Genomic DNA, 17,643 nt, shown 5'->3' with positions numbered 1-17,643 from the left:
AACGCCACGTATGTACTTGTATAGGTTCATGAGGGCCTAAGCATTCATGCTAGGGTTGAGGCCACAGCGGTCAACCAGCCCAGCACCATTAGGGTGCCCGAGAATACCAGCGCCACGCCCGCCGAGTCTTCTGAGTAGTTGTGCGAAGGGTCCGCGGGAAGGTAATAGCCTGGGGGGTAGGTTACATTGATTCCGGCTCTGATTTCGAACTTGTCAGAGGTGACATTCATGAAGTTGGTGAGCGGAGTCCCCGTCTGAAGTTCATAGACGAGATAGTAGCCCTGTCCTGGTCTGCGGCGTGTGAGCACGTTTGCTATCAGATTGCTTACTTGGCATCAACCAGCTGCTTCTTGCCGATTTCGTTTCCGTTGCGCCTGGTGAGATTCGCTTCGAACGGCTCTTGGGCTATAACGTCAGAGCCCATTGCCCGTGGGGATATGGCAACTCACAGAGTCCTCCTCGAGCGAGGAACGTGGGAGCCTTCAACAACGATGTGTCTTCATTGTGTAGAGTGACGTTCCACCCGATGGTGTACCAGTAACGGGAGTATTGGTTTGGCAGCGACGGGAGAGATACGTTGTTCAAGGGGCCGCCGAGGAGGGCGATGTTGGGCCATGCGTTTCGGGCGTCCGCGGCCCCTTCGTCGTGTGAGCATGCACAGACCTTCATACGCGGCATGCAGGAGGCCTCTGCACTCACACCAGTCTGACGAGGTAGGGAACGTAACAGTCACGTTGGCCAAGATGTACTTGATAGTTGCGGTGTCGAGAATCCTTGTCTCATAGTCGGAACTCGTGCCGTTATCCCTCGTGAACGCGCCCACCGAGGTGGTTATCACCCCTCCTGTCGGGTATGTGGGAGCAGCAGTCGGGGCGACGGTCGGTGTTGACGACTGGGGTTGTGCTTCCGCCGACGACTGAGACTGTGCCGCCGCAAGAGAGGCGGTGAGGAGGAGGGAGGCCAAGGTGGGGCCGAGGAGCAACATTGTGAGGTTTGGGGGGGGGGCCACAAACGCAAGACAACACCCGACGTGTTTTAAGGTCAGCCGTTGTGGACCATGTGCGACATGCATGTTTCAAGACGCGGATACTGTGCTAGGGCTGGGCCCACAATGTCGGCATCCCCAGCAACTGCCGCGGCTCGCCACATGCAACGCACAGCCATGAGTGCATCCAATGCAACACAGGCACTTGGTTGTCAAGGGCGATTGTCAGAGTAGCATCACATGCGTCCCAATGCACCCTTTACCCCTCGCATTCTAGACCATGCCAAGCAGTTGGGTGTACCGCATGGCTTCAATCAGTCGTCCCCAGGACCCTACGAGTCGTTCTGGGGTCGCCGTTCCGCTTGCCGTGCTCGACCCGCGTACATATTCATAACCACGACTTTGTCCCAAACACCCACGCTCCCCAACCCACCACTCGCAATGCTCCCCCTCACATTCGTCGTTTCTATCCTGTCGCTCGCTGCCACAGGCTGGGCGGAGCCACTCTCCATCTACAATCAAACTGGTCTCCCTCCCTGTCCGTCGGGCTCGTCGGCGTCACCGACACAGTTCCCCTGTGTCGGTCCCGGATACTCAAGCAACGACACAAAGATCACATGGCCAAGCGCCAACGCGTCGTGGTCGGCGGGCGCGAACCCCGTCGTTGCGTGGGAGTCGACATCGTCGTTCGAGAACGCATACTTCTATCTCTTCAACCGCAACATCACGGTTCTTCCTCAGCGAGTTCAGATACAGATGAGGGGAAGCGACCTAAAGAACGGCAGTTCATGGGCAACATCACCCCTTGTGTACGTTTTGCTTTCTTTGGTTGGGGCTGACCTGTTAGGGGGGGTCAAGTGATGCCTGCTCCAGGGTACTGGCTTGTCATGATCGGCACGAGGCGCAATAGCAATCAGACGGATTCCTTGGCTCTTGCCACAAGTGAAGAGTTTGAGGTCAAGCCCAAGGGTACAAAGGTCGACTATCCGGCGGCATATGCCGGCTTGAAGTCTGGTGCGGAGCGCATCTCCCTTGGAATGCCGCTCGCCGCGATGTTTGTGGTCGCTGCCTTGAGCGTATTGTAGCAGGTGTAGCAGGGCATGCCCCCACGATGACAACTCCTTCCTCCGTTACTACCGCGTGGCGGCCCCTTCATTCCTCCTGGCGGCTGCACGAAGGCTAGGAGTCGCTGCTGTTGCCCTCCGGGCTCCCCACGGTTGCGCGGATTAACGAGAAGAACGCGTGTTGTTTCATGGAGTGCCTGCGGATGCAGTCCAGGGCCGGTTGCCAGGACCCTATTGTCTCCGTGTTTACCGCGTGCAAGCTTATGTCGGTTAAGCACCCGCAGCCGCCATTCAGCATTCAGACCGCAAAGAAGCTAAACAACGTCCTGCGGTGCACGCACCGCTTGCATAAAGGCGCAGGCACCTCACGCCCCCCCTGCGGTTTCCAACTCCGCTCTCACACGCACAATGCTCGCACTCCCACTCATCGTTGCCGCCCTCCTTGCCGTCACGGCCGCCCACGAAGCGCGCGCCCCCACCCCCGTCGCGACGGCCGCCCACAGCAAGCGCAGCCCCGTCGGCTGCCCGCCCGGCCGCTCAGAGGGGACCACGTTCTGCGTCGGCACAGGCAAGGACACGAAGCGGATCAAGTGGCCAACGGCCAACTCGACGTGGGCCGTCGGCGGCTACCCCGTCATCGAGTGGGACATCATCCCCGCGTACAACCAGAGCAACCAGACGACAATCTACCTGTGGAATCGGAACGCGTCCATCCTGCCCAAGGCGATCCAGCCGTTCGCCGGGTCGACCGTGAACCTGAACAATGGGAGCGCGTTCAGCGACACCAGGCTGAGGTGGGGGCCGCCAGTGAGCTGGAGTCGATGCTGATGCTTTGCAGTGCGGACCAGGTGCCCCCCGGCCCTGGGTACTGGCTCCAGATCAACACGGACTCACTCCCCGGGACCGGGCCCTTCATCGAGGACTCGGGCTTCTTCGCGACCTCGGAGGAGTTTGAGATCAAGCCAGAGGGCACCCACGTCGATTACCCGACCAACTACACCGGTCTGAGCCAGAGCACGGGGACTGGGGCGGGCGCCCAGGGCTCGGGGGCTGGCGCTCAAAGCTCGGGTGCCCCACAAAGCTCGGGGGGACCACAGAGCTCTGGGGGACCACAGGCATCGGCATCGACGAAGCCATCCGGGGCGGGGCGCGCCGCAGTGAGCACGCCCCTTGCTGCGGTGCTCCTCGTCGCGGTTGCGAGCGTGTTGTAGTCAGTCAGATGATTGGATGCTGTGGAATGGACCGAGTCGCGGGAGGAGACGAGTTAGGACATAGAAAGAAGGAAGGGGTTCATTGACTCGGTCAAGCCGTCACTGGCAATCGCACGTGTGCTCGTGGCAGCCGGACTGGGTGGCATCATACCTGTCGCGGTCGGCTTGATGTGCTTGCCATTCCGCCCTTACTTTGTGGAGCGGCTTTGTTAGTGCAGAGGCCAGCTGGCGGCAGTTGTTTCAAGTTGAAACGAGACACTACGCTGCAGGTCCACCTCAGGCAGTGGAGTTACCATGCATGCCATGTGGTCACCACGAGGGATACACGCAGCCGTACAACCCGACATACCCTCGCCCTTCGGGCGGATGGTGCCAAGTTGCGACATCTGAGACGAGGTATGAGGGCTGACGGCGGGTTGGAGCCAGCGACCACGGTGACGACACCGACGATAAGCTCGGATCCAAAAGTCCGCGGGCGGAACTGGCTCCTCGGAGGGCGGGGGCCGCGGACGGCGGTGTGCACCGGGATCGACGTCGCTGGGGCTATCCAAAGCTCGGGCGCCGCCGGAGAGAGCTGCCGGCAGACGGGTGGGCGGGGCGATGTCCGTCCGTGCCCTGCCTGCGTGGGTGGGGGCCACCGGAGGTAGCGGCAGCGGGCACCGGAGGAGCGGAGCAGTAGTTTGGGGCAGCGAGCACCGCCCGCTGCGCCAGCTGCGCGCCCCATGCAGTAGCTTGACGTCAAGGCGTGCCAAGAATGGCAAGGCACTTACGAGGTCCGCTTTAATGCCAGTACGTACCCCGACGCGTGTGAGCACACAATCGTTGGAGCTGGGGTGGGGCGGAGGCTGAAGGCTCACGTCCCACCCCTGACTTTGTCATTGTTTTTTTTTTTGAACGATGATGATGCCACCCGCGACGTCATTGGAGTTTTACGCGCCGCAGCCCTCTTCTCTTGGCTACTGCGCAACTGTGGCGAAAGCACTGGTTTCATCACGCAAAGTCGCGGCACTCGCCATAGTACTTAAGAATGCGCATGCAAGACCGAGCCCCACCATCCATATCGCCACCATGCTCTTCCGTTCCGCCTACGCTCTGCTGGCTGTCCTCCCCGCCGTCCTGGCCCAGGACGAGTCGAGCGCGCCGCCGTCCATCGTCACCGACCCCCCCGCCGTCACCTCGCTCATCCCCTCCGAGTCGCTGCCGCCCCCCGTCAGCCCGGTGAGCGTCAACCCGAACAGCGAGGGTTCGGGCACGGGCACGATTGTCACCGACCCGATCCGCACGACCGACCGCCCGGCGCCGACCGACATCCCGACGATCTCGCCCAACGTCACTGGCTCGGCGACGATCCAGCCCGTCCCCGGCCCCAGCCCGTCGACCCCCTCGGTCGCCGGCGGCAACGACACGATCCCCGAGGTCCTGGTCCCGTACGTCCAGAAGTACCTCTCCAACATTAGCTTCTACTTCCCCAAGAAGGGCGACTGGTGTAAGTGGCTTGGTGGAGTGAGAGCGAGCGACGATGGCTGACGTGCCTAGGGGTTACCGCTCCCAACGCCACCCACCCCAACTTCCTTTGGCTCAAGGGCGCTGGCCTGCTCAACGTCACTGCCGACCTCAACGTCACGTCTGAGAACAACGTGACCGTTGACGGTAACACCACCACCGTTGACGGCAACGTCACCGCCGAGCTCAACACGACGGGCGGCCTCAACGCCACCCTCGAGGGCAACCACACGGCCGAGCTCAACGCCACCGACTTCAACGGCCAGTTCAACGGCACTGCCACCATCGACAACCACACTGTCGAGGTCAACACCACCGTCGAGGCCAACGGCACCGTCGTCGAGGTCAACGCGACCGCCGAGATCAACGGCACCCAGCACAACGTCAGCGTCACTGCTGACCTCAACTCGACCCTCCTCCACTACAAGTACCGCATCACGCTCCGCAACAACAACACCCAGCTCCTTGCCCTCCCCCGTACCATCGTGTACGGCTCCGGCAAGGTCGGCTACAACGCGACCGAGTTTGAGCTCCCCTCCAACTTCAGCTACCCGCTCGAGACGAACAGCTCGGCCCCCGCCGGCAAGGGCTACTTCCTCCACGCCGAGTTCACCGACTCGGAGCGCCAGACTCTTGCCATTATCACCTCGGATGCCTTTGAGATCCGCAACGGCACCAACGCTACCTACCCCGCGGACTACGTCCCGGGCAACAAGACCTCGGACGACCATGCCGTCTCGGCGGGTTCTGCCACGCTCAGCACCGGATTCGCTGGTGTTGGCGGCCTCGTTACCCTCGCTGCCGTTGCCCTTGCCGTCGTTGTCTAAGCCCGCATCGGACATTTGAGAGCTAGTTATATAAAAGGCCGTAGGCCCTTGCATAGATATGAAAACTGTCACTACAATTGCCGCATGGTCGTGTTTCATCAACTCGTAGCGCGTGGCCATTTGGCGCGTCGTGGCCATCTGCCTCGTCAAACTGCGCCATTTCGACGCGACGCTACCCTCACGTCGGGCAAGTCGTCGTCAACTTGTCCAGTCGTTGGGCGTGTTGTGCTGATGCAATGGGGTTGGCATCGATGCATGCCGGTGTGTGCGCGGCGTCCACCGTCCGGCGTGCCGAGCATGCGACGCTGCGCAAGTCGCGAGCGGCGTACATATGGGCATGCGGAGGGGTCAACACCCACACCACGTCGTCGTCGTCCTCCAACCTCCAAAAAGATGATCCTCAAGCTCGCCCTGCTCTGCCTGGTGGCCACCTTGACCACTCTCAGCCAGGCCACGCCCGTCAAGCCAACCTGCCAGCGCCCCTTCCCGCCCAACACGACGTGCTTCAATGCCGCCCCGGCGCCAAAGTACAACGGCACCACACAGCTGAACAACATCGGCGTGGTGCTGTTCCGCGCGTTCGAGCTGATCGACGTGTACGGCGTCATCGACCCGCTCCAGCAGCTCGCCCACACCAACAACCGCCTCAACCTGTTCCTCATCGCCGAGACGCTCGACCCCGTGACGACCGAGACCGTGTCCAAGGTCATGAACCCCGCCAACTCGTCCTTCTGGCCCACGCTCACCCCGACGCACACGTTCGCCGACGACCTCGACCTCGACATCCTCTTCGTCCCCGGCGGCCTCGGCACCATGAACCCCAACGTGACGGCCGTGACCGACTACCTCAAGAAGACGTATCCCAAGGTCAAGATCTTCGCGACCGTGTGCACCGGCGCCGGGCTGGCCGCCAAGGCCGGCCTCCTCGACGGCAAGGTCGCCACGACGAACAAGAGCGCCTGGAAGCGCACGCAGGCCATGGGCAAGGCCAACTGGATCTCGCCGGCACGGTACGTTGTCGACGGCAAGGTGTGGAGCAGCTCGGGGGTCACCGCCGCCCTCGACTTGACCTTCGCCTTGATCAGCACGTACTGGGGTGTGGATGCCGCCGCCGACATTGCAAAGGGCCTCGAGCACATCCCGGCCAAGCCCCTCGACGACCCGTTCGCACGCTTCTTCAACATCACTCCGACGGCGCCGCTCTGCCACTTTGCCAAGGGCGTCTCGTGGCCGGAGCTGTTGTAGGGGTGGAGGTGGAGGGTATAGAGGGAGGGTCACTTGATGCATCACCACTCGGGTCATGGAGTCGGGATGCCGGATTCCGCTGGTACGGCCGAGCGGAGAGCTCCACTGAGCTCCACTCCTGCCGGTGGAGGCGAGAAGCGGGGTTGAAGACACCTCTCGGCCCAAGCCGAACACATGCGCGGTGAGCACGCGACAGCCAAGCACACAAGGGGTTAAGCGGCCGGCCATGCATATCCCCCTCGCCCCGGAAGGGAAGTACAGGGCCTTTCCTGCAGCTCGAATGGCACGAGCCGAGCGGTTGTCCGTTGCTCGGCTGGCTCGGGTCTGCCTGGGTGGACGGTTCCTGGCCTCCCTCGGAGGTGACCCACTCTGGCAGCACCGGCCACGGCCCGCACCAAGGCCACAACGCCGCTCGTAAGCCGCCAACTGCGCCGAGAGACCCTGCCTCCATCTCCGCAGCACAAACTTGCCATCGGATCACTCACTCACTTATGCTTGCTTGCTCGCCATCTTGCATGTGTACATCTCACACGAGTATACGGTAGCACGCTGTGCGCCCACCACTATGCGGAACCGATCCGCCCAAGACGTAGAGCTCGGCACGCGCTCGGACGTATCGCAGCCGGCCGTCCAACCACTACCAACTGGCCCAGCAGCCACCACCGATGAGAAGCACACCGCGATCAAGGTGCCAGACGAGGAGAACGACCTCGGCGCGACGACCGACGAGACGTCCGTGGCGACCGACGAGATCGAGCTCCCTAACGGAGGATACGGCTGGGTCGTCGTCATCTGCGTGCTTGGCGTGAACGCGTGTACTTGGGGTGAGTCGAGCTCCCCGTTCGCCCTCGTTCGCAGCTGACCCGGCCCCAGGCGTGAACACGACGTACGGTGTCTACTCGTCCTACTTCCTCCAGCACAACTACTACGCCGCGACGCAGCTCGACTATGCGTGGGTCGGCGGCCTGTCAGCCGCCATCGCCGTCGCTATGGGCCCGCTGGCCAACCTCTTCGTGCGCAAGTTCGGGTTCAAGGCGCCAATGTACGCTGGTAAGCATTTCACGGCCATATGGCAATGTTGACCCCCAGGCTCCGTGCTCGTCGGCCTCGGACAGTGCTGCGCCGGCGTCACCAAGTCGTTTGGCGGCTTCCTCGCGTGCCAGGGTATAGTGTTCGGTATCGGCCTTGGAATGGTGAGCCCAAGCCCAGCCCAGGCGCAGCTGACCTCCTAGCTCCTCGTCCCGTCCCAACCCCTCGTCGCACACTGGTTCGACAAGCGCCTCGCATTCGCACAAGGTATCGCACAGGCCGGCTCGGGCGTCGGCGGCGTCATCTGGGCCAACACGACCCCGCTGCTCCTGCAGCGCGTCGGCGTAAAGTGGACGCTGGTGACAAACGGCCTCATCACCATGGTCATCCTCCTCATCGCCACCTTCTTCATCAAGGGGCGGCACACGGCCGTCGGCGCCAAGAGCGCCAGCTTCCACGTCTCGCTGGTGTGGACAAACTTCGGCTTTGCGTGGTTCCTCGTCTGGGGCGCTTTGACCATCATGGCCTACTTCATCGCCATCTACACGCTCGCGTCGTACTGCACCGACGGCCTCGGCCTGACGCAGAAGCAGGGCGGCGCCGTCATGTCCATCCTCGCTGCTGGGCAGATTGTGGGGCGACCAGTGTGGGGCTACGCGCTGGACCGGGGCGGCCGCGTCAACATGGTGATTGTGAGCTACCTCATCTGCGCCGTCGCGACGCTGGCCATCTGGCTGCCCGGCAGGAGCTTTGGCCTCATGGCGCTGTTCGGCCTGCTGCACGGCTTGACGGGTGGCACGATCCACTCGGCCGCGACGCCCATGCTCACCAGCATTGTCGGCCTGCAGGACCTCGGGTCGGCACTCGCCATCTACTGGGTCGACCTGTCGATCCCGTCCCTCGTCAGCCAGGTGCTCGCCATCCTGCTTGTCAATTACTCGCGCAACCACCTCGGCAAGACGGGCGCCGACGCATACACTATCAGTATTGGGTTCTGCGGCGCCGTCACGTTTGCTGGGGCGTTTGCGCTCATCGGATCCAAGCGGTATCTCCAGGGTGATTTCAAGATCTTGAAGAAGTCGTAGAGATAGAGGTCGTATCGGCATTGTACAACAGACAGCAACACGGGCCAGTGACTCTAAATGTATGCATCTCCATGCTACTCTACTCATCGCCCCTTCTCCTGCAGCTGGGCAGCCGCCCGCTCCTCGGCCTCCTTGACCTTCTGCTCGATGATAGCGTCGGTCGTCTCACTCGTCTTCTTGATCTCGATGATCTTGTGCCTCTCAACGTCGTTGTGCGACTTGTCGAGGTAGATCTCCTTGCCGAACAGCGAGATGAAGAAGGCAAGGACCGACGTGCAGATGGCGATGATGAGCAGGGGGCGGATGGCCTCAGAGTATGCGCGGACGACCATGTCGTGAGGCTTTGTTCGGCGAGCCAGACGAATGTTGCCAAAGATCTTGTCGCGCGTAGCCTGGTCAGTGTTGGGCAGGTACTTCTTGAGGTTGCGAGGAACATTCGTGTTCCACACGGTGGCCGAGATGGCGCCGGCGACCGAGCCACCAAGCTGGGCCACCATGTGAAGGATCGACATGGCGATGGCCAGGTCGGCGTGGGGCACAGATGCCGGGGCGCCGACGGCGGTCGTGCACACGACGATACCCGCACCGGCACCAATGATGATCTTCGCGGCGACAAAGTTGCCATCACCCTGGTGCGAGGGCGAGGCCGTCATGAAGTTGAGGCCCTCACCGATGCAGCGCACGACAATGCCGAAGAGCTGGATGTAGCGGTACTTGTGGGTAAAGCGCATGGCCAGACCAGTGATGACGGCGAACACGACCATGGACGTGCTGTACGTGTTGCTGAAGAAGGCGTAGTTGCGGTCCGACCAGGGCGGCTTGACAATGTAGACCCACGAGTTGTAGTAGGCGTCGGTGATGTAGTTGCTGAAGAAGTGGAGCGTGTCGACAAAGAGGCAGGCGACGAACGTGCGGTTGAGGAGGCGCCTCGGGCAGATGGGGTAGCGGGCAAACTTCCACTCCCAGATGCAGAAGGCGATGAAGAGGGCACCGCCGATGGCGTACATGGTGATGAGGGCGGGGTTCTTGTAGCCGTTCTTGACGACCTTCTCGAGGGTGGGCGGGGAGAGGAGCAGGGCAAAGCTGAAGCCGAAGAGGGCGAGGCCGACGGCGTCTACCGCGTGGAAGATGTACACGGTCGTCTCCCAGGCGGTGCGCTTGGGTGCGGCGTGCTCGCCCTCGAGGACGCGGCGGCGGGCGTACGACGACGACGCGAGCGACAAGGCCCCGAGGGCCTTGGCCTTGGCATGGCCCCAGAACATGATGGCGATCGACGGGCAGATGGACACGGGGATGATGATGCAGAACATGCCGAAGCCCCAGCGCCAGCCGTCGCCAGTGCCCATGGACAGGGCGATACCCGATGCGATGAAGCCGGCCAGGAAGCCGTTGAGGAGGAAGCCGAGCGAGTAGGCGCCGAGCACGAGGCCGCGCCACTGGAGCGGGGTCATATCGCTGATGAGGATGTGCATGATCTGGTAGATGCCCGTCCTTCCGGCCGAGTAGAGCGTCTCGCCCGCGACGACGGTCTGGACATTCTGGGCGACAGCGACGAGGAGGTAGCCGATGATGAAGATGAACGTGGCGAGCGAGAGGGACGCGGGGCGCGAGAAGACGTCGCACAGCTTGGCGAGCAGCGGCAGCGTGATGGCCGCCGAGAGGTTGGTGAGCACGGCTATTGTGCCGACGATGGTGTGCTTGCCAAAGTAGGACGTGGCGAAGGCTCCGTCTGTATGTGTTAAGTATGTATACAGTGGGCGTGTGTATGCGACTTACAGATGCTTGTTGTGATAGCGGCCAGAGACCACACGTAGGCGATGAGGGCGATGGATGCCCAGAGCAGGACGAGCTTCCAGCCGCGGCCAAACACAACGTCTTGGGAGTGGTCAGCCCGGCGAACGAGGCCTCGCGGGCCAACTCACACAGTGTCTCAATCTTGGTCACGCCGATCTGCTGGTTGTACGACTCGCGCGACGCGGTGCGCTCGAGCGTGGGGGCCGACTGGGCCTGCGAGAGCGTCTCGACATCGTTCTTGGTCTCGATGTTGTCCGTCTCGGGGGTTGGTGGTGTGTCGGGCACGCCAGCGGCGACACCGACGACTTCTCTTCCTACTCCGTGGGCCATTGTGTCGTTTTTGCGTCCCCCAAGAAGTGTGTGCACGCTGCTATATGGATTGGGAGGCAGGCTGCTGCGGAAATCAAGAAGGTAAACTTGAGCTTTGCAAAACCCGGACGTGCACTGGCTCCCCTGCTTGCTCACCCCCCGCCGGGGTGCATGCTCCACCCGCCGAGGCTCTTGGGTGCATTGACTGCGCGTGCAACCGTCGGCCGAGCGGGTACCGCCGTTTTATCTGATATGTGAGAGGGTGAGGGCGAGTGCGCCGCGAGGTACAGCGGCCTCGCCAAGCCAAGAAACCCTTGCGCCACGCCAAGAGGCCGGGCGCCTGGGCTTTTGGCGGCGCAGCCGACAGCTTCCGCCTTTTGGACGCCGTGGGCGTCGTTGGCGCCGTTCCTATGTGTTTAGCTGCAGAGACCATTCGACGCGCTGCTGCTGCTTGTAATTCTCAAGCTGTTGTTGGGCGTTGCTATGCTCATTGACGATGCTGGCATTGGACGTGTCGACGCGACGATGATCTCTCGGGTCGATCACTGTGCCTCTCGCAGCTTGATTTTTTTTTTCGGTCAACTTGGCATGCCATGGCGCTGGCGCTGGTTCCACTTGTCCCTATGTCCCTCCTACTAAACACAGCAAGCAGCAAACACCACTGCTCCGTGCACATCGGCGCGGTGGCCGGCGGGGGTCCGGCATGCCGGCGGGGAGCGCACCGCACCATGCGCCGCACGGCGTCCTTCGGCGCTCGCTCATTTCCCGCAAGGCCGCAACCGAGCAAGCCGCAGCGCCGACCTCGGACCATAGCTGTACCGCATTCGTAACGCGCAGTCACCATGTGCCGCCCCGCCGGCATGCGAGCAAGCCCCGCCCCGTTCCCCTGCGCGCCGGGTTGCGCACGGCCAATGGCCCAGCGCCCGACTTCGGGCGGGCGACGCGAAGAGCAAGGTGACGTCGAGTCAAATTGCGCCGTTATCAGATAATTCACCCACTCTGCCGCTCTGCCCTCCCCAGGCGGGGTAAGGGAGACGTGAAAAGTCTTGGCAATGAGCCGCGACCTGCACCTCTTGGCTCGGCCGAAATCCTCTGTGCACTTCCGCCTCTGCCCTCGTGCGCTTGCATTGCACATCACATGGAACAGAACATGGGCCCACCCCCTCCCGGGACAGGACCGGCGCAGTCCCCGCTTGCTCTGGTCGTGACGCGCGCTGTCAAATCGGCGCGCGGGTGATCCATGTCCCGATCCAGCGGCATAGAAAAGGCCAATGAACAATGTGCCGTTTCCCCAACCCCCCGAAAAAAAAGTCTAACAAAATGCGTGCCGCTATCCTCGTCGCCGCCGTCTTCGGTGAGTAGGCCACGAGCAATAGGGAGCACAGCTGACCCGCCAGCCGCCTCGGCCTCGGCCTCGCCCTCCAACGAGTCCATCGTCCGTCGCCAGATCTCGCTCGCCGGATGTGAGGACACCTGCGACCCCGTCATGGACTGGGCCCTCGTCTGCCGCACCAACATCAACCAGTGCATGAGCGACTGCAACGCCGAGCTCATCGGCCTCGCCGACTCGTGCGTCTCCTGCATGCGCACCAACAACCCCAGCGGTGCCGACTCGATCGCTGCTCGCGTCGACTCGGTCCGCCAGATGTGCGGTAGCGAGGCCGGCAACGGCGGCGCCTCGTCGTCGGCTGCTCCTTCTGCCGAGCCCTCCGCCGCTGCCTCGTCGTCCGCCGAGGAGGCCGCCTCCTCCGCGTCCGCTTCGGTCTCGGCTGCTGCTTCCGAGGCTGCCTCGTCCGCCGCCCCCGCCGCCTCGTCGGTCTCGGCTTCGGCCTCGGCTGCCGTCTCGTCGGCGTCCTCGGCTGCCTCGGCTTCGGCCTCGGCCTCGGCTTCGCGCTCCGCTGCCAGCGCCGCCTCCTCGTCGGCTTCCGCCTCGGCTTCCGCTTCGGCCAAGCCCTCGTCGGCCGCTGGCCTCTCGTCGGGCGTCGGCGCGGGTGCCGTCGTCCTTGCCGCCGCCGCTTACCTCCTCTAATCTATAGAATGTAGCATGAATTCATTGCTGCTAGCAGTACGGCATGTCGTCCACGGCGCGTCAATGGAGCAAAGCCGCCTAGAAGGAAATAACGATGAGCCCTCGGCAATCCTAGGGTCAGGTAGTCCAACGCCACGCGCTCACCGTGCTGATGTATATGTGCTCTGCGTCGGCCGTCAAAGACGTGAAGCGGAACTCCTCGTCCTCCTCCCAGCTATCGTCCCAACGCAGTGTGGCTACAGACGAGCCCCCCCTCTGTTCAACATTCACCAACGAGATGCCGCAGTTCGTAGTTTCCCCATCCTGCACAACAGGTAGCTTCGAAGGCGGAACAACTCGTCGTGAACCAAGCAATCCAGGACGAATCGCCGGGCCAAATCCGTAGTCCCGGATGTGGATGTCGACATCATTGCCTGTCGTAGCTGCCAGTAAAACCACCTTGCTTCCTGTTAAAGCAACGAAGTCCGCATCCTTGTAATCGAAGCCTTGCAATCCTACCCACATTGCTGACTCTGGAATCAGGCTGAGAGAGGTCTGTGTATGGGGAGGAACATCGTGTTCCAAAGTCTCCGCAATGCTGGGAGCACCACCGCGACTGAGAAGGCGCATTACCCCCACAACCTTGTTGGGCCTGGGACGCATCGGAGAGCATCGAAAGAACACCAGCAGAGGAGTGCGGTCGTCCGTATCAACAAAGACATATGAGTAGCTATTCCAATTGTCCTCGTCAAGTGTAATGACTCCTCCAACTTGTGTGGCGGGCTCACGAAAGTCGAGCAATGGTGCGCCAGACACGATGGTGGCCGATTCTTCGACCTTACTGTGGACCAGAGCGAGGTGGGAACCATGGCAGTCGTAGGAGTCCGCATCCGCATCAATCCAGACAAGGGCCGCACTAGGGTTGATCGGAACGACCTTCCTGATAGAAGGAGTGATATCGAGCGCTCTCTTGTCTGGCTTCCATTCTTCGATACATACGAGGAATGGCATCCTGCGGAATCAGTCGGGAGGGCCAGGCGTGAGAGGCTTGCACATGCCACGGTTCGCTCGCCCGTACGCCAATTCCAGACGTAGTATGCCGAAGTCGTCTGTACGTGCTTGAGGGTGGAAATACTGAAGGCGATTGTTTCATCGTAGCCCAGATCGAGTCCGATGGAGTTCTTGAGCAGTGTGCGCTTGTAATAGCACCCTTGCGTGGGGAAGAACCTCTGGGACCCACTGTCCCAGATATTCTCATCAAGGGGCACCCAACTTGGAAGCGTCACCGTCAACAATGGCTGGGCAGCCCCCGGATAAAACTGGCCACGTTCCCCGGCGGTGTGAAAGAGAGGGAAGAGCTGAACCGTAGCTTGAATGACGCCCGGTCGATCCTTCAGCTGGTAGAGCGAGACTCCAGCAAGCAGGTTTCGATGGCGGGAAGACACCCAAATCTTGCACGGCCCCCACTCAACAACGTTCACCCCAGTCCCATCTTCAACGCTGTGGGGCGTGGCTCCGAGGTCGAGGGATTGGCCTCTACAGATGTTGTCGTTGTCCCGAAAATTGTCCGTGAAGGCCACCCTGTAGCAGGTGTGATGGTCCACTGGAGCCCTGGATGTCGTCAGCTTGTGGCACGACTACTGTCTCCAACTTGCCATGGGCCTCTTCCGTCACGTCCACAAGCTTCATTCATGACGATCACCCCGCCCCCAGCCTTAGCTCCCCACACGTCCTCACCGCTGCCAAGGAGATGGATTCGCTTGGGTTTGAAGGCCTCCCAGCGCTGCTGTATGTCGATCATGCGCTCGACGGACTTAGGACCTGGGAGTGGTGGCGTGCGCTGGTAGTAGCCCGCTCGAAGGCGCGCCTGGAGGGCGTCGCTGCTGGTCACGATGTCGTTCAGTTTTACACATGTCTGGGGATGGAGGGCCGGGTCAGAGCACGATCTCGGAAGAAGGAGGAGCACCATAACCCACTGCACTGGCTGAGAGAATATCGCGCCAATGACAGAACAGGAGCAGCTCCTCTACCACTTCAAAGTAGCCTGGAAGCTGCAGCATGGCCTGCGTGGCGGACATATTTGGACGGAGTACGGGAGAGAGAATGAGAGAGAATTGAGGGATGGAGAGGGAGGTGGGGGGGTGGAGAGTTGGCGAGATGGAGTGATGGAGTGAGGAGTGAAGGAGCGAAGATGGGGAGATGGGAAAAATGAGGAGTATAAGAACCAAACAGAGACAATCAGAAATAGTTCAGAGTTCGACGAATACATATGGCTGTGTTGTTGCAGGTAGTTTGGGTACGAGCATTGTGGCGGTGAGCTTCGTCATTCTGCGGTCCCATTGACTTGTGGGGACGAGTCGACCATTGTGTCCAAGCTGCATTCCATTCTTTCATCCTCGACCCTGTCCTGGACGATGGCCCCTACTGCGCGTACAAACTCCCTACTGTCCCGGCCACCTCCCTTCCAACCCCCTGAGGCTCCGCTTGCTCTCGGCTGCTACAACTTCTTGACCTCTTCCACCCGCTCCTCCTCTTCCTTGACATCGTGGGGCGTGTCGTGGCCGCCGCGGGCAAACTCGTCGACGTGCGTGCTCGCAAACTTGCGCGCGGGGACCTTCTGGCTGAACAGCATGTCGAGCTCGCCGTACGTCCTGTCCTTCGTCTCGGGCAAGCGGAAGTAGCAGTAGAACCAGCCGGCGATGCAAGTGCCGATGAAGAGCGTGCTGGCGCGGGTACCCCACCCCCAGCCCTGGGGCGTGAGCATGCGGGGCACGAGCTGGTGGAAGGCGATGGCCGAGACGACGTAGCACACGCGCGCGAGGGCGACGGTCTGGGGGCGCGTGCGGCTCGACGGCATCTCGGCGACGATCGTGTACGTGCCCGGGCCGAGGGTGGTCGTGAATGAGAAGTTTGTGATGACGAGGATGCCGCCGATTGCACGGGCGATCGTGTTGTTCTCTGGGTGCGCTGCGCGGACGAATCCCAAGGCTGCGAGGACGGCATGAGAGCAAGTCATCATACCGAGACCGGTGAGCTGGATTGTGCGGCGGCCAAAGTGGTGGGTAACTGCGGTGTGAGTGGCGGTGCCATGCACTTCCACCCACTGATCCAGTAGACAAAGCCGCCAACGAGGAACATGCTGTATGTGATGAGGTTTATGTTGAACGCTCCGGTCTGACTCATGCCTGCGGCACGAAGGCTGCTGTCAGCGGTAGGCCACAGGAGGCGACTCACAACTGGGTCGAGTAGCCGCAGATGGCCTGGCCGCAGAGGATCTGGATCGCCCAGACGACGCAGCACTAGCATTAGCACCGCACCAGGTTCACGCTCACAATCTCAGTACGGCGGCGGTTGGTCCCCTTGAAGCAGTCGGCGTAGCTGCGGCCCGAGGCCTCCTCCTTCTCGAGCTCATTCTGGTGGACGAGGAGGGCGACCTGCGCGTCGAGCGCTTCCTCAGTGTAGTGACCGGTCCGCGCCAGCCGGCGAATGGTCTCGCGTGCCTCGTCGTTCCTGCCATTCTGGACGAGCCAGCGCGGGCCTGAGGGTCAGTGTCGTCTCAGCGTCAACTCACTCTCAGGCGCGAACAGGACCCCAATGAAGAGGGGCACAGGCCAGAACCACTGCAGGACGTACGGCATGCGCCATCCCCACATGCCATGGATCTGGAGGCTGGCGCGCACGATGCCCGCGGCGAGGAAGAGGCCTGGTTTCAGCTGTGGCAGGACCTCTGACCCACCGATACCCCAGCACATGTTGACATAGCTGGCGAGGTAGGCGCGCAGGATGACGGGGCAGATGTCGGCGGCGTACGCCGTCGTGAGGGTCTGGAAGATGCCCCAGGGGATGCCGCAGAGGAGCTCGCCGCCGAACAGCATGGGCAAGTTCTTGGAGAAGACGGGGAGGAAGATGGCCCCCGTCATGAGGATCATGCCGGCCGCGTAGGTGCGCTTGGAGCCGAACCGCGCCTGGCAGTAGCCGTTGATCTGGGGTCAGTGGTGTCTCGGCCAAGCCAAGGACGCACGAGCAGGCCGATGACCTGGCCGATCTGGGCGCCGTTGTTCATGAGAGACCTGGGCTCAGTACCGCCCCTTCGACGCACTCACTGCCAGGTGGCGGGGATGTACTTCTTGCCCTGCGCGTTCGTGTGCCCGAAGTGGTTGATAAACTCCTGCGCCGTCAGTCCAGCCGGCCAGCGCGACTTGCATTGTGGCCGAAGAAGGCGTTGATCTGCAAGGTGTCAGCGAGCCCCGGCGCCGCACTCACAATGCCGATGTCGTACCCCTCCATAATGAGCCCGCAGGAGAGGAAGGCGCTCCACAGCGCAGCGGGGTAGTAGGTCGCCAGCACCTCCCGGAAGCCCATCGAGCGCTCCTTGGCGGCCGCCTCCTCGGCCAGGCGTGTCGTGTCCGTCTTGCCATTGTCAGACATGGTGTGTCGTGTCGAGGGGTTCGATACGAGCGAGCAGTGTGGGGGATCCCCGTGCGGGGTCCCGTTTATCTAGTAGTGTCCAGCATCAACAGTATGCATCGTTGGAGGCAGACGAGTCGTCTCCCGAAATCTCAGAGATCTGGCCAAGCCGCCGG

The 17,643-nt window shown here is 61.9% G+C and overlaps 8 protein-coding genes across 8 annotated transcripts; 5 read left to right on the top strand and 3 right to left on the bottom strand.

The window, feature by feature from the left end:
• Positions 1–325: 325 nt before the first annotated feature.
• Q8F55_005393 (uncharacterized protein) lies at positions 326–985 on the bottom strand (the record flags this gene model as incomplete). Its single annotated transcript, XM_069353882.1, has 3 exons — positions 326–405; positions 450–638; positions 700–985. 3 exons carry the CDS (start codon positions 983–985, stop codon positions 326–328), a joined length of 555 nt encoding a protein of 184 aa, XP_069208524.1.
• A 1,472-nt stretch (positions 986–2,457) lies between these two features.
• On the top strand, positions 2,458–3,260 carry Q8F55_005392 (uncharacterized protein; the record flags this gene model as incomplete). The annotated part of the gene is made up of 2 exons (XM_069353881.1): positions 2,458–2,843; positions 2,888–3,260. 2 exons carry the CDS (start codon positions 2,458–2,460, stop codon positions 3,258–3,260), a joined length of 759 nt encoding a protein of 252 aa, XP_069208523.1.
• Positions 3,261–4,328: 1,068 nt separating this feature from the next.
• Positions 4,329–5,590, top strand: Q8F55_005391 (uncharacterized protein; the record flags this gene model as incomplete). Its single annotated transcript, XM_069353880.1, has 2 exons — positions 4,329–4,746; positions 4,797–5,590. 2 exons carry the CDS (start codon positions 4,329–4,331, stop codon positions 5,588–5,590), a joined length of 1,212 nt encoding a protein of 403 aa, XP_069208522.1.
• A 393-nt stretch (positions 5,591–5,983) lies between these two features.
• Q8F55_005390 (uncharacterized protein) lies at positions 5,984–6,835 on the top strand (the record flags this gene model as incomplete). Its single annotated transcript, XM_069353879.1, has 1 exon — positions 5,984–6,835. The coding sequence occupies one exon, from the start codon at positions 5,984–5,986 to the stop codon at positions 6,833–6,835; it is 852 nt and encodes a 283-aa protein (XP_069208521.1).
• Positions 6,836–7,400: 565 nt separating this feature from the next.
• Q8F55_005389 (uncharacterized protein) lies at positions 7,401–8,949 on the top strand (the record flags this gene model as incomplete). The annotated part of the gene is made up of 4 exons (XM_069353878.1): positions 7,401–7,659; positions 7,709–7,885; positions 7,925–8,028; positions 8,068–8,949. 4 exons carry the CDS (start codon positions 7,401–7,403, stop codon positions 8,947–8,949), a joined length of 1,422 nt encoding a protein of 473 aa, XP_069208520.1.
• An 83-nt stretch (positions 8,950–9,032) lies between these two features.
• Q8F55_005388 (uncharacterized protein) lies at positions 9,033–11,073 on the bottom strand (the record flags this gene model as incomplete). Its single annotated transcript, XM_069353877.1, has 3 exons — positions 9,033–10,678; positions 10,726–10,824; positions 10,872–11,073. 3 exons carry the CDS (start codon positions 11,071–11,073, stop codon positions 9,033–9,035), a joined length of 1,947 nt encoding a protein of 648 aa, XP_069208519.1.
• A 1,299-nt stretch (positions 11,074–12,372) lies between these two features.
• Q8F55_005387 (uncharacterized protein) lies at positions 12,373–13,081 on the top strand (the record flags this gene model as incomplete). Its single annotated transcript, XM_069353876.1, has 2 exons — positions 12,373–12,406; positions 12,450–13,081. The coding sequence occupies 2 exons, from the start codon at positions 12,373–12,375 to the stop codon at positions 13,079–13,081; spliced, it is 666 nt and encodes a 221-aa protein (XP_069208518.1).
• Positions 13,082–15,557: 2,476 nt separating this feature from the next.
• Positions 15,558–17,488, bottom strand: Q8F55_005386 (uncharacterized protein; the record flags this gene model as incomplete). Its single annotated transcript, XM_069353875.1, has 9 exons — positions 15,558–16,126; positions 16,165–16,259; positions 16,295–16,335; positions 16,393–16,598; positions 16,632–16,763; positions 16,797–17,043; positions 17,082–17,130; positions 17,164–17,228; positions 17,324–17,488. The coding sequence occupies 9 exons, from the start codon at positions 17,486–17,488 to the stop codon at positions 15,558–15,560; spliced, it is 1,569 nt and encodes a 522-aa protein (XP_069208517.1).
• Positions 17,489–17,643: the final 155 nt, after the last annotated feature.

Source organism: Vanrija albida, assembly GCF_041260175.1.
Source record: "Vanrija albida strain AlHP1 chromosome Unknown contig_4, whole genome shotgun sequence".
Taxonomy (NCBI): Eukaryota; Fungi; Basidiomycota; class Tremellomycetes; order Trichosporonales; family Trichosporonaceae; genus Vanrija; species Vanrija albida.
This window is presented reverse-complemented; position numbering and strand designations above follow the sequence as displayed.